The following is a 13133-nucleotide window of genomic DNA, read 5'->3' on the forward strand; positions in this document are numbered from 1 at the left end:
CTCCCCCGACTCGCACACCCTCCGCACGGCGCAGCATTTTATTTAACTATTTCTGCGAGGCTGCGGCTGGGTCTCGGCCGCCTTCAGCGCCGCGGACGCGCCGGAATGCCGGCATCCGCCCAGGAGCGCGGGTCCGAGCGGACTCCCTTCTGCGGGAGGCGCGGCGGGCCAATCCTCACTTGGAAGGCTTTCGCGTCCTCGAAGCGAGCGGTCTTTCGTGGAAGGCAAAACACGCTGGGTCCCGATAACCGGTCCATGAAACGTCCGTTCTGAGCAGCTTGGAGCGTGCGACCCTGCCGAACCCGCCGCCCCTGCGGCCCCGTGTTGAGGACCCAGGACCCGCGGGGGAAGGCGGTGACTGGCCGCCTCCCGCGGCCGCGCTCCCGACCCGCGGCGAGCCAGACCTCCGCCCCCAGCACCCGCCCGCAACTGGGCAGCCCGGCAACGCGCCGCCGCCTCACAAAGCTCGGGAGGCCGCCTCATCGCGCGCAGGGATCTGGGCCACGCGCGCTCCCCTCCCCCGCTCTTCTCCGCCGCCCCGGGTCCAGGTCTTTGCCTCCGCGTCACATTCTCCTCCTCGAGTCTCCGGAGACAGGGAGCCGGGCGAGGCTCGCTTTCCCGGACGGAGCTCGAGCTCGGGTCCTCCCTGGGCGCTGAGGCCCCCGCCCCCCGCGGAGGGACTACTTGCCGTCACCCGCGGCGGGACTACTTCCTCCCCCGCGGAGGCGTCGGCCCTGGCGGCGCGCACGGCATGGCGGCGGCGGCGGCGGCGGCGGCGGCGCGCGCCTGAGGAGAGGGGACGCCGGCCCGGTCAGGCCTCGGCGCGGCCTACACGCTTCGCTCGCTCGCTCGCTCCCGCCTCCCGCCCCGCGCCCGGCCATGGCGGAGCCTTCGTCCGCCCGACGCCCGGTGCCTCTCATCGAGTCGGGTAAGACGCAGGGCCTTGCCACCCCCTCCCCGGCGCCCCCGGCTGCTTCGGCTCCCCCGGCCGCTTCCCCTCCCCTCCCCGCCCGGGCTTGACCCAACTCCCCGTCTTCCCGCAGAGCTGTACTTCCTCATCGCCCGGTACCTATCGGCGGGCCCGTGTCGGAGAGCGGCCCAGGTGAGTGCGGGCCCGCGGGTGGCGGCGGCGGCGGCCTTGGCGTCCTTGGCGTCCCCGCCGCCGCCGGGGGTCGCGGGTGGAGGGCGGGGGTGAAGCGGGCGCGCCCCGCGTCCGGGCCCGACCCCACCCCTGACCGCACGTCTCTCGGCCGCAGGTGCTGGTGCAGGAGCTGGAGCAGTACCAGGTCTGTGCCCGCCGTCCCCGCGCGCCCAGCCCCGCGCTCCCTCGCGTCCCTCCTCCCGACCTTGCCCTGAGGGATGCTCGCCCGCGCCCCCCGCCCGCCCCGCGCCCGCCCCGCGCCCGCGCCGGAGCGGTGGTCACTTGTGTACGTTTCGTGTCTTTCCAGTTGTTGCCGAAGAGGTTGGACTGGGAGGGCAACGAGCACAACAGGAGCTACGAGGAATTGGTGAGCATTGGGCACGTTTGCTCCCCGGGTTCTCCGTGCACCGCCCCCCGCCCCTACCCCTTTCCCTCGCGGGGACCCCGGCCCGCGGGGTGCAAAGTGTGAGCCGCACTGGGGGTGGCCCCAGGAGAGCTGCGTTCCCTGCTGAAGATTTTGTTTTGTTTTTGAGGCAGCCAGGTTTGTCTTGGCAGGAAACAGTCTTGGGGGGGCGGTGCGGGGCGGAGGGGTGGGGGGTGACTCGCGGAGGTCCGCCGGCAGGGGTGGGGGTCCAGGTGCGGCCGCCTCTGCGGGGTGTGGCGTACTCAGCCAGCCAGTCAACGGGGCGGTTTCATCCGCTCTCCCCGCCTCCGCAGTTGTAACTCGCGCTCTGATTGGCCTCCCCGCTCTTGGCCCGCCCAGGTCTGTCCGCCACTTGTTCCCTAGGAATAGAATCATTGGTCTCTGAAGGTGGAGAAATATTCTTGCGTTGAGCTTTTTATTTTTTGTTTTTGTCCGCAGCAGCGTCATAAAAATCTTGCTGCTGTGTGAATATGCCACTAGCTTGTGCTCCTCTGTACTGTACAATATTTGTTGAACGCCGTAAAAAGTTGATTTACTTTGATGAGTTGCACACTGATGTTGCTGTGATAACTAGATAATAACATAATTTAAAGCGCTTCAAATAGGTACTTTTTTCTTTTCAGCTCTGTTAATCGTGCGTTACAGTCTCATTTATACTTTGCGAACCTGGTTAGTTGCTCTCACTATTTATATAACTTGGTTTTATCTATAGTTGGAGCAGTTGCAGGGATTCATTTGATTTTACTGGAATAAGACATTTTACCATTTCGTTATTGGAATTTAGTTGTCAGGCCATATTCCTCATCTTGTGTAAGGAAAACAATTGACAGGGAAAAGAGCTTCTGAGTGAACTTTACCACAGCCTGAAGACCTGTAGCTATTTAAGTGGTAGAGTATGGTGGCAAGTGAGAAAAAGAAAAAAAAAGTGGTAATTTTGAATTAGACAACAAAGGAAACCAGAGGATGTGTTATTTCTATGAACAGTTAACATGGGAAAACCCTCTTTCTACTAAAGAGTATTTTTCGTTAAGTATTAACACTTGAAACCTGGTGCAAGTAAGAGAATCTTAATATTTGCCGTCTTAGATTTTGAAGTAAACACTTAAAAGTGGATGCTTTCAAGAGAATGAGTTCTAAAAATTCTGATAATGGCAATTTGTTTTCTTGAATTTGACATTTTGAGACTTTTTTTTTTTTGCCTTCTCTTAGTTTTCTCCGTGGATAATATAGCTTTGATAATATAGCCTTATCAGTGAAGCAGAAAAGCATTATTGGTTATGATACTGTAGTCATGCGGCCTGAGAGAAAATAACTTGAAACAAGTGTAGTGCTGTAACTACTGGAAAAGTTACTTTTAAAATATATTTATAGGGGCTGGGTGCAGTGGCTCACAGCTGTAATCCCAGCATGTTAGGAAGCCTAGGTAGGAGGATGGCTTGAAGCCAGGAGTTCCAGACCAGCCTGGGCATAAAGCAAGACCCTGTCTCCACAATAAATAACAGAGAATTAGGCAGATGTGGTGGTGTGTGCCTGTAGTCCCAGCTACTTGGGAGGCTGAGCAGAAGGATCACTTGACCTTGGGAGTTTGAGGCTGCGTTGAACTGTCCTCCTGCCACTGTACTCCAGCCTGGGAGATGGAGCAAGGCCTAGTTTCTTTAAAAAATAAAAATAAAAAAAGTTTATATAATTTTTTTGGCTATTGTTGCTAGAATTGCTCAAAATTCTACTTACTGTTGTTTAAAATCATTTATTTATTTATTTATTTACTTAGAGACAGAGTTTCCCTCTTGTTACCCAGGCTGGAGTGCAATGGTGCGATCTCGGCTCACCGCAACCTCCGCCTCCTGGGTTCAGGCAATTCTCCTGCCTCAGCCTCCTGAGTAGCTGGGATTACAGGCATGCGCCACCATGCCCAGCTAATTTTTTTGTATTTTTAGTAGAGACGGGGTTTCACCATGTTGACCAGGATGGTCTCGATCTCTTGACCTCGTGATCCACCCACCTCGGCCTCCCAAAGTGCTGGGGTTACAGGCGTGAGCCACCGCGCCCGGCTTAAAATCATTTAAATTCTGTGATAATATGGCTGTGATTTGGCATCTCTTATTGCCTTCCTGATTGGTCTGTCTGGTGGGTATACTTTCTTCTTTGCTTTCCTCTCTGCCCTCCAGTCCCCCAGGACTGAGTGATGATGAACCTCTTGTGTAGAGGAGAATTATTCTTTCATTTATGGTATATGTATAGCTTCTAAACTTTCAGAGTCGTCGTCTTTTTTTTTTTTTTTTTTTTGGGGGACGGAGTTTCGCTCTTGTTACCCAGGCTGGAGTGCAATGGCGAGATCTCGGCTCACCGCAGCCTCCGCCTCCTGGGTTCAGGCAATTCTCCTGCCTCAGCCTCCTGAGTAGCTAGGATTACAGGCACGCGCCACCATGCCCAGCTAATTTTTTGTATTTTTAGTAGAGACGGGGTTTCACCATGTTGACCAGGATGGTCTCGATCTCTTGACCTCGTGATCCACCCGCCTCGGCCTCCCAAAGTGCTGGGATTACAGGCTTGAGCCACCGCGCCCGGCCTAACTTTCAGAGTCTTCTAAAAATATCTTAAGAAGTATTTCAGGCCAGCTGCCATGCTTACACCTATAATGTCAGCACTTTGGCGGGACACTTGAGGCCAGGAGTTCCAGACCCTCCTGAAGTGAGGTCGAGGCTGCAGTGAGCCGTGATCAAGCCACTGTGCTCCAGCCTGGGTGAGCGAGACCCTGACTCAAAATATAAGCAACAACAAAAAAGAAGTATTCCACATGTACACAAATGAGAATAATATAATGCACCCCTGTGTGATCAACAAATTTGAATTTTTTTTTTAAGACGTTCTCTTTTGAGGAGCAGCCTTGGCTCACTGCAACCTTTGCTGTCCAGGTTCGAGCAAGTCACTGGATAATTTTTGTATTTTTAGTAGAGATGGGGTTTCACTATGTTGGCCAGGCTGGTCTTGAAATCCTGACCTCAGGTGATCTGCCCACCTCGGTGTTCCAAAGTGCTGGGATTGCAGGTGTGAGCCACCGTGCCTGGCCAAGAAATTTGAATTTTGAATGTTACTAACTTGCTATATTTACTTTCGTTTCTTTTTGGGGTATATATACGTTTTAATAAACTATCAATGGAAATAATAACCGACCCACTAGGTACCCATTTTCTAACTCCAGTGATTATCAGAGAATGTTGCATATTATCTGCACCCTTATTTTTGAGCAAATTCCAGAAAGCCATTCATTTTATTGGTTAATGTGTTGGAATATTTTAAGGCAAATTCCAGACATTACATTTCATCTCTAAATTTGTCAAAGTCCATCTCTAAAAAATAACTACTTATACCACCAAGTGCCAGTATCGCAGAGTCCATATCCAGATTTTCTTTTTATTCCCTGGGTGTCTTTTTACATTGTTTGAAATTGGTCTTCAGACAAGGTCTATATATGCATTGATTGATTGATTCCTTCCTCTCCCCCCCACCCCCCACACTCTGGGTCTTACCCAGGCTGGAGTGCAGTGGCAGGATCACAGCTCACTGAAGCCGCTATTTCCCCAGGCTGGAGTGCCGTGGCGGGATCACAGCTTATAGAAGCCTCCATTTCCCCAGGCTTAAGCAGTTTTCCTACCTCAGCCCTTCATCTCCTGAGTAGCTGGGACCACAGACAGGTGCCACCACACCTGGCTAATTTTTTCTTTTAATTTTTCCTAGAGAAGACTTGCTATGTTGTCCAGGCTGGTTTCAGACTCCTGTTTTCAATTGCTTCTCCCAAAGTTGGAATTACAGGTGTGAGCCATGACACCTGCCCTGATTATCTTAAAACTCTCTTTATCTTGAATAGTCATTTCTGTGCACTTGATTTACTGGAGACCGAATCATTTATCCTGTATAATGTTTTACATTCTGTATTTGTCAGATTGTTCCTCATGTTAACATGTTCCTTTTTCTCAGTGGTTTTCATCTTTGAATTAGAATCATCTGGAGAGCTTTATAAAATCTGGATGCCCAGAGTGTGCCCCAAACCAGTTAAATTGGAATCTTTGTGGTAGGACTGGACATCAATATTTTAAAAAGCTTTTTAGATGATTCTAGTATTAGTGTTTATAAAGCCACAATTTATCTTAGACTTGTGACCATGCTGTTATTCCAACCCACATTTGGGGGCAAGAGTGTTTTAGTACTTTTGCCTATTTGTTTTTTTGAGACAGGGTCTCACTCTGTTGCTCAGGCTGGGGTGTAGTGTGATTCAGCTCACTGCAACTTCTGCCTCCCAGGTTCAAGCAATTCTCCTGCCTCAGCCTCCTGAGTAGCTAGGATTACAGACATGTCTCATTATGCCTGGCTACTTTTTGTATTTTTAGTAGAGATAGGGTTTCACCATGTTGGCCAGGCTAGTCTCGAACTCCTGACCTTGAGTGATCCGCTTGCCTCAGCCTCCCAAAGTGCTGTGATTACAGGCGTTGAGTCACTCTGCCCCTCCTAGTTTTGCTGACTTTTTTTTTTTTTTTTTTTGGAGACAGTCTTTCTCTGTCACTCAGGCTGGAGTGTAATGGCATGATCTCAGCTCACTGCAACCTCTACTTCCTGAGTTCAAGTGATTCTCCTGCCTCAGCTCCCCAAGTAGCTGGGATTACAGGCATGTGCCATAATGCCCTGCTAATTTTTGTATTTTAGCAGAGATGGGGTTTACCATGTTGGCCAGGATGGTCTCAATCTCTTGACCTCATGATCCACCTGCGTCGGCCTCCCTAAGTGCTGGGATTACAGGCAGGAGCCACTGTGCCTGGCCACAAGTGTATGGTTATTTTAATCACCTCAGCAGGGTTAATTTAGACAAACCTAACCATGAATTTTCTAAAGACTAAACTTGTAAATATATTTCAAATTTATTTTGTAATTTTTCTCTATCGAATAAATGTAGCTTAGTAATTACAAAACTTGTTACTATATTAATGTATACTTGTATATTATATATGCTTGTATGTATATATTGTATGTATATATACTTGTGTGAATATGTTTGTACTTTCTTCTTTCTTCATCTTTGCTTGTTAACCTTCCTGGGTTATGACTTAATTGCCCAATCCAAGAAGAGACGACTGGTATTACCGTTTTAAGTATTTTACAGGATTAAGGAATCAGGTTATGATAGAAGATTATAGGCCATGACTTGGGACTTGGGTGCACTGCAAGATACGACTTTTAAGTCTTAGGCTGAGGTTTTTTTTTTTTTTTTTTAAAATAGTAGGGAAACTTACCCCTTTAAAACAAAACCACTTTTACAACTTTGTGTTTTTCAGAAGCCTTGGAACTAATCCCATTATTTAATTTTCGCAATGGAACCCTAAAGACCCTTCATCCTGAGGGTAGCTAATTTTTTTCCTCAATGGATTCTGTATTGTAGTTGACTATAGAGAGCTGTCATTCTGTAGGCATTTTATTTGTAACTTGGGGACACTTAATGATTGTGTGTGATTGATGAGTCTAGCAATACAGCAGTGCGGTGGAGACTAGAACTTGCGAGCTGGACATGGAGGCTCACACCTGCAATCCTAGCTGCTTGGGAGGCCGAGGTGGGAGGATCACTTGAGTGCAGAAGTTCAAGACCAGCTTGGGCAATATAGTGAGACCCTATTTCCAAATAAAATAATTTGTCAGGACTGGTGCTGTGCCTTTAGTCCCAGCAATGTGGGAGGCTGAAATGAAAGTATCGCCAGGGAGTTTGAGGCTGTAGTGAGATACAGTCTTGTCATTGTACTCCAGCCTAGGTGACAGAGCCTAGTCTCTTAAAAAAAAAAAAAAAATAGAAGTTTGGATTTTGGTGCTAGGTGTTTGAACTGTAATCCTCCTTTTCTTGTCCTGTTTATCAGCTGTTCTAGGGCAAATTACTTAATCTCTATCCCAGTTTTTTAATCTGCATAATAATAACTGTATCTGGCTGGGTGTGGTGGCTCACGCCTGTCATCCCAGCATTTTAGGAGGCCTAGGTGGGCAGATCACTTGAGGTCAGGAGTTTGAGACCAGCCTGGCCAACATGGCTGGTCTCTGCTGAAAATTCAAAAATTAGCCAGGTGTGATGGTGCTTGCCTGTATATCCCAGCTACTTGGGAGGCTGAGGCAGGAGAATTGCTTGAACTTGGGAGGTGGAGGTTGCAGTGAGCCAAGGTCGTGCCACTGTACTCCAGTCTAGGTGACAAAAAAAAAGAACTGTCAAAGGGTTGTTGTAAACATGGAAAAATGGCTTAACAGTGCCTGGTACACATTAATGATGAGTAGTATTTATTAGTAAAATTATTTAAGACGTAATTGTATAGATTTCTCCTTCAGCTAGTTTTCTGTTTGTAGGGTTTTATGATAAAATGAGAAAGCCTCTTTATGAATACTCATACTTGAATGAATGATACTTGGTATTTACGCATTTATAGATTACTGCAATGTAGGATGGGTAAAAGTCTTTATAACTCAGTGCTGAATAATGTTGGGTATTGCTCTCTGTGAATCTCTTGGTCTTGCCTGTGCAACTTGATTTATTTAAATTTTTATTGATTGATTTAGAGACAGGGTATCACTTTGTTGCCTAGGCTGGTCTCTAATTCTTGGCCTGAGGTTATCTTTCACCTCATCCTCCTGAGCTTCTGGGATTACAGGTGTGAACCACTGTGCCTGCCTGGCTGTGCTACTTTAAAATAGAGTAGTTATTAGTTTCCATAGGCTCACCCAACGACAAGTTATTTGTATCTAAGGAATAAAAGTTGAGTGACTTGTTTATTTGCAGATAATATGTATCCTTATGGATTCTTGCCAGCTTATTTTTTTTTTTTTTTGATTCCTGAGAAAAATTTGTTAAAATCTCCAAATATGGCTGGGCTTGGTGGCTCATGCCTGTAATCGCAGCACTTTGGGAGGCTGAGGCAGGCAGATCACTTGAGGTCAAGAGTTCAAGACCAGCCTGACCAACATGGTGAAACCCCGGCTCTGCTAAAAATACAAAAACTAGCCAGGTGTGGTGGTGCATGCCTGTAGTCTACCACCTTGGGAGGCTGAGGCAGGAGAATTGCTTGAACCTGGGAGGCAGAGGTTGCAGTGAGCAGAGATTGCACCATTGCATTCCAGCCTGGGTGAAAGAGCAGGACCCCATCTCAAAAAAAAAAAAAAAAAAAAAAAAAAAAAAAAACTCTAGCTGTGATTGTGGATCTGTCTCTCTTTCTTTCCTTTTTGAAACTCTTATTAGGTACATTCAAATTTAGGATTTTTGTTTTCCTATAGAATTGACCTTAAAATGTTAGAAAATGTTTTATTTATTATAATCTTGCCTTGTCGTACACTTTGCCTTACATTGTATAGCCACTTCAGCTTTCTTTTTGTTAGCGATGGCACAGTATTTTTTTCTGTCCTTTTCCTTTCAACCTTTCTGTGTTCTCATATTTAAAGTTGTCTCCTGTAAACAATGCGTAGTTTTATGTGTGTTCTTTTAGTGATGTTTTAACCATTTTTTTTTTCCAGACAAGGTCTCACTTTGTTGCCCAGGCTGGAATACAGTGACGTTATCATGGCACATTGCAGCTTTGACGTCCTGGGCTGGAGATCCTCCTGCCTCAGCCACCTGAGTAGCTGAGCCTATAGGTGTGTGCCATCATGACTAGATGTGTGCCATCATGGCCGGCTCATTAAAAAAATTTTTTTTGTGGAGACAGGGTCTCACTATATGGCCTAGGCTCATCTTGAACTCTTGGGCTCAAGCAGTCCTTACGCTTTGGCCTCCCAAAGTGCTGGGATTATAGGTGTGAGCCACTGTACCTTTTCCATTAGTATTTAATATAATTACTTAAACATAATTGGGTTTAAGTCTGCCTGTTCTTTATCTCATTTCTTTTTTATTCCTTCTCTCACTTTATTTTTATTTTTAATTTTTTTTGGAGATGGGGTTTTACCATGTTGGCCAGGCTGGTCTCGAACTCCTGACCTCAGGTAATCAGCCTGCCTCAGCCTCCCAAAGTGCTGGGATTACAGGCATGAACCACCACGCCTGGCTTTCTCACTTTTCTTTGATTAATCAAGTATTATTTTAAGATGACAGCAAGATTTCAAAAGTATTCTACTTACTCTGTATTTTCTTTTTTCTATAATTAACTTAAACATGATTGGGTTTAAGTCTACCTGTTGTTGTCTCATTTCTTCTTTATTCCTTCTCTCACTTTTTTTTTTGATTAATCAAGTATTTTAAGATGACAGCAAGATTTCAAAAAGGTAACAAGTATTCTACTTATTCTGTATTTCTTTCTTTTTTTTTTTTGAGACAGGGTCTCACTCTGTCACCCAGGCTAGAGTACAGTGGCATGACATGGCTCACTGCAGCCTCAACCTCTTGGGCTCCAGCAGTCTTCCAACCTTAGACTCCTGAGTAGTTGGAACCACAGGCATGTACTACTATACCTAGCTATTTTTTTTATAGAGGTAGAGTTTTACCTTGTTGCCCAGGCTGGTCTGGAACTCCTGAGCTCAAATGATCTGCCTGCCTCAGCCTCCCAAAGTGGACCTTGCCTGGACTATTTATTCTTTCTTTCTTTTAATAACTCCCCTCTTCCACCTCCCCACAACGAAGTCTCGCTCTGTCACCCAGGCTGGGGCACAGTGGCACAATCTTTGCTCACTGCAACCTCTGCCTCCCAGGTTCAAGCCCTTCTCCTGCCTCAGCCTTCTGAGTAGCCGGGATTATAGGCGCCTGCTACCATGCCCAGCTAATCTTTGTATTTTTAGTAGAAACGGGTTCACCATGTTGACCAGGCTGTTCTCAAACTTCTGACCTTTAGTGATCCATCCACCTTGGACTCCCAAAGTGCTGGGATTACAGGTGTGAGCCACCACACCTGGCCTCTTTATTTCTTTTTAGTTATGTATCCTTTTGTTATTCTTTTGGTGGTTTCCCTAAAGGTTTCACTATACATTACTTGAAATTAGTTCTTTTACCATTTCCCAAATAAATGAAGTTATAACTCTTGTCACCATTCTGTTGTATTAATCATTCTTTTTTTGAGACGGAGTCTCACTCTGTTGTGCAGGCTGGAGTGCAGTGGTGTGATCTCGGCTCACTGCAACCTTTGTCTCCTGGGCTCAAGCAATTCTCCTGCCTCAACCTCCCAAGTAGCTGGAATTGCAGGAACATATCACCACACCCAGCTGTTTTCTCTATTTTTAGTGGAGACGGAGTTTTGCTGTGTTGCCCCGGCTGGTCTTGAACTCCTGACATCAGGTGATCCACCTGCCTCCGCCTCCCAAAGTGCTGGGATTACAAGTATGAGCCACCATGCTCAGCCCTGCCCTATCACATATATTATAAAAATTTCAAGACATTATTACTGTTGTTTTAAAGTCAATATTCACTTGCTTACCTACCTATATATGTTTTTTTTTTTTTTTTTTTTTTTTTTTTTTGTAAGGGAGTTTCACTCTTGTTGTCCAGGCTAGAGTGCAGTGGTATGATCTCGACTCACTGCAGTCTCTGCCTCCTGAGTTCAAGCAGTTCTGCCTCAGCCTCCGAAGTAGCTGGGATTATAGGCGTGTGCCACCAGGCCTGGCTACTTTTGTATTTTTAGTAGAGACGAGGCTTCTCCATGTTGGTCAGGCTGGTCTTGAACTCCTGACCTCGGGTGATCCACCCGCCTCAGCCTCCCAAAGTACTGGGATTACAGCCGTGAGCCACCGTGCCCGGATACCTACTTATATATCTTTTCTCGTATTTTAATTTCTTCCTCTGGTTTTATGGGACCTATTTGTGGTAATTTTTTTCGGTCTGTGCAACTTATTTTGGTATTTCTTTAAATGAAGGTTTGGCCGGGCATGGTGGCTTACGCCTGTAATCCAGCACTTTGGGAGGCCGAGGTGGGTGAATCACCTGAGGTCAGGAGTTCGAGACCAGCCTGGCTAACATTGTGAAACCCCTTCTCTACTAAAAGTACAAAAATTAGCTGGATGTGGTGGTGTGCACTTGTAATTGCAGCTATTTGGGAGGCTGAGGCAGGAGAATCGCTAGGAGGCAGAGGTTGCAGTGATCCAGGATTGTGCCACTGCACTCCAGCATGCGCAACGGAGCAAGACTCTGTCTCTAAGAACAAAGAACACAAAATCTTTTAACAGTTGACAGTGACTTCACTAGCTGTGGAATTCTGGTTCAAGAGGTTTTTTTTTTTTCCCCCAGCACATTAAGGATGTCCTCCTATTGCCTTATGCCTTCCTCAATGTTGAAAATTTAGCAATCCTATTGCTTCTTTGAAAATAATGTTTTTTTGGTCTGGTGGCTTTTAAGATTTTTATTTTGTCTTTGATTTTCAGCAGTTTTACTCTGTTGTCCTGTAGTCATGATCTATTGCTGTATAACAAATCACCCCAAAATTTAGCAGCTTAAAACTACACTGATTTATTACTATCTGCCCGTCTGTAAGTCCAGGCACAGCTCAGGTGGGTTCTTTGTTTCCTTTTCTCTGAAGATGCATTCAAAATGTTGGCAGAGCTGGGGTTTTAGCTGAAGTCTTGATGGGGAAGGAATATGCTCCCAAACTCATGTAGTTTTGGTGAGATTTAGTTCCTGGAGGGTTGTTTGACCAAGGCTATTGGCAACCCTCTGTTCCTTCCCCTTGGTCTTTCCCGTCTGATAGCTCGAGTTATCAAGATGAGAGCTGATAAGACAGTAGAGCCTTAGTGAGACAAAAGTCACAATTATAACCTAATCACAGAAGTAGTATCCTCTCAATGTTACTGTATTCTGAAGTAACTGAGGACGGGATTTCACAAGTCTATGACTAAGAAGTTTGGGCACTATTAGAGAGCATGTCAGAAGCTGCCTTTCACATGCACACCTAGGTGGTTTTCTTTGCATTTCTTTTGCTTGGGTTCTCTGAACTTTCTGAATAAGTGGCGTGATATCAAATAGTTTAATGTGTAATTAAAGTCCCAAGTGGAAAGGATAGAGGGCAGAAATAGTTTGAAGCAATAATGACTAAGCGTTGTTGAACATCTGGGCCATCTCTAGGTCTGTTGCTATTGACCATTTCCTCTCTTGACCATGGGTCACATATCTAGCTTTTTTGTGTATCTCGTCATTTATTGAGGTATGCTGTCACTTTTTGTGTAAAAAGAGTAGAGGCTGCAGTAATGTATTTACTGCTGGTAAAGATTATGCTCTTTTCTCCCTCATGCAGTTAGTGCATGAAACAGGGTCAGTCGCCGGGCGCAGTGGCTCACGCCTGTAATCCTAGCACTTCGGGAGGCTGAGGTGGGTGGACCACCTGAGGTCAGGAGTTCAAGACCAGCCTGGCCATCATGGTGAAACCCCATCTTTATTTTATTTTATTTATTTATTTATTTATTTATTTTGAGACAGAGTCTCACTCTGTTGCCAGGCGCTAGGCTGGAGTGCAGTGGCACAATCTCGGCTCACTGCAACCTCCGCCTCCCGGGTTCAAGCAATTCTCCTGCTTCAGCCTCCCGAGTAGCTGGGACTACAGGCGCACGCCACCACGCCCAGCTAATTTTTGTATTTTTAGT

The 13133-nt window shown here is 46.4% G+C and overlaps 1 protein-coding gene across 3 annotated transcripts in view; it reads left to right on the forward strand.

Annotated features, from left to right (window-relative positions):
* The first annotated feature begins 546 nt into the window (after positions 1-546).
* The window catches only part of BRWD1 (bromodomain and WD repeat domain containing 1), a 137922-nt gene continuing 125335 nt past the window's right edge, over positions 547-13133 (forward strand). For all 3 annotated transcript variants that reach the window (XM_032276862.1, XM_032276864.1, XM_032276863.1), the window contains exons 1-4: positions 547-928; positions 1044-1102; positions 1257-1286; positions 1449-1508. In XM_032276862.1, coding sequence (XP_032132753.1) covers positions 880-928; positions 1044-1102; positions 1257-1286; positions 1449-1508 — 198 coding nt within the window. In that variant the 5' untranslated portion in view covers positions 547-879. The remainder of the gene's footprint in view (positions 929-1043; positions 1103-1256; positions 1287-1448; positions 1509-13133) is intronic.

Source organism: Sapajus apella, unplaced genomic scaffold (assembly GCF_009761245.1).
Source record: "Sapajus apella isolate SASKATOON/1434 unplaced genomic scaffold, GSC_monkey_1.0 scaffold8, whole genome shotgun sequence".
NCBI classification, from domain to species: Eukaryota; Metazoa; Chordata; class Mammalia; order Primates; family Cebidae; genus Sapajus; species Sapajus apella.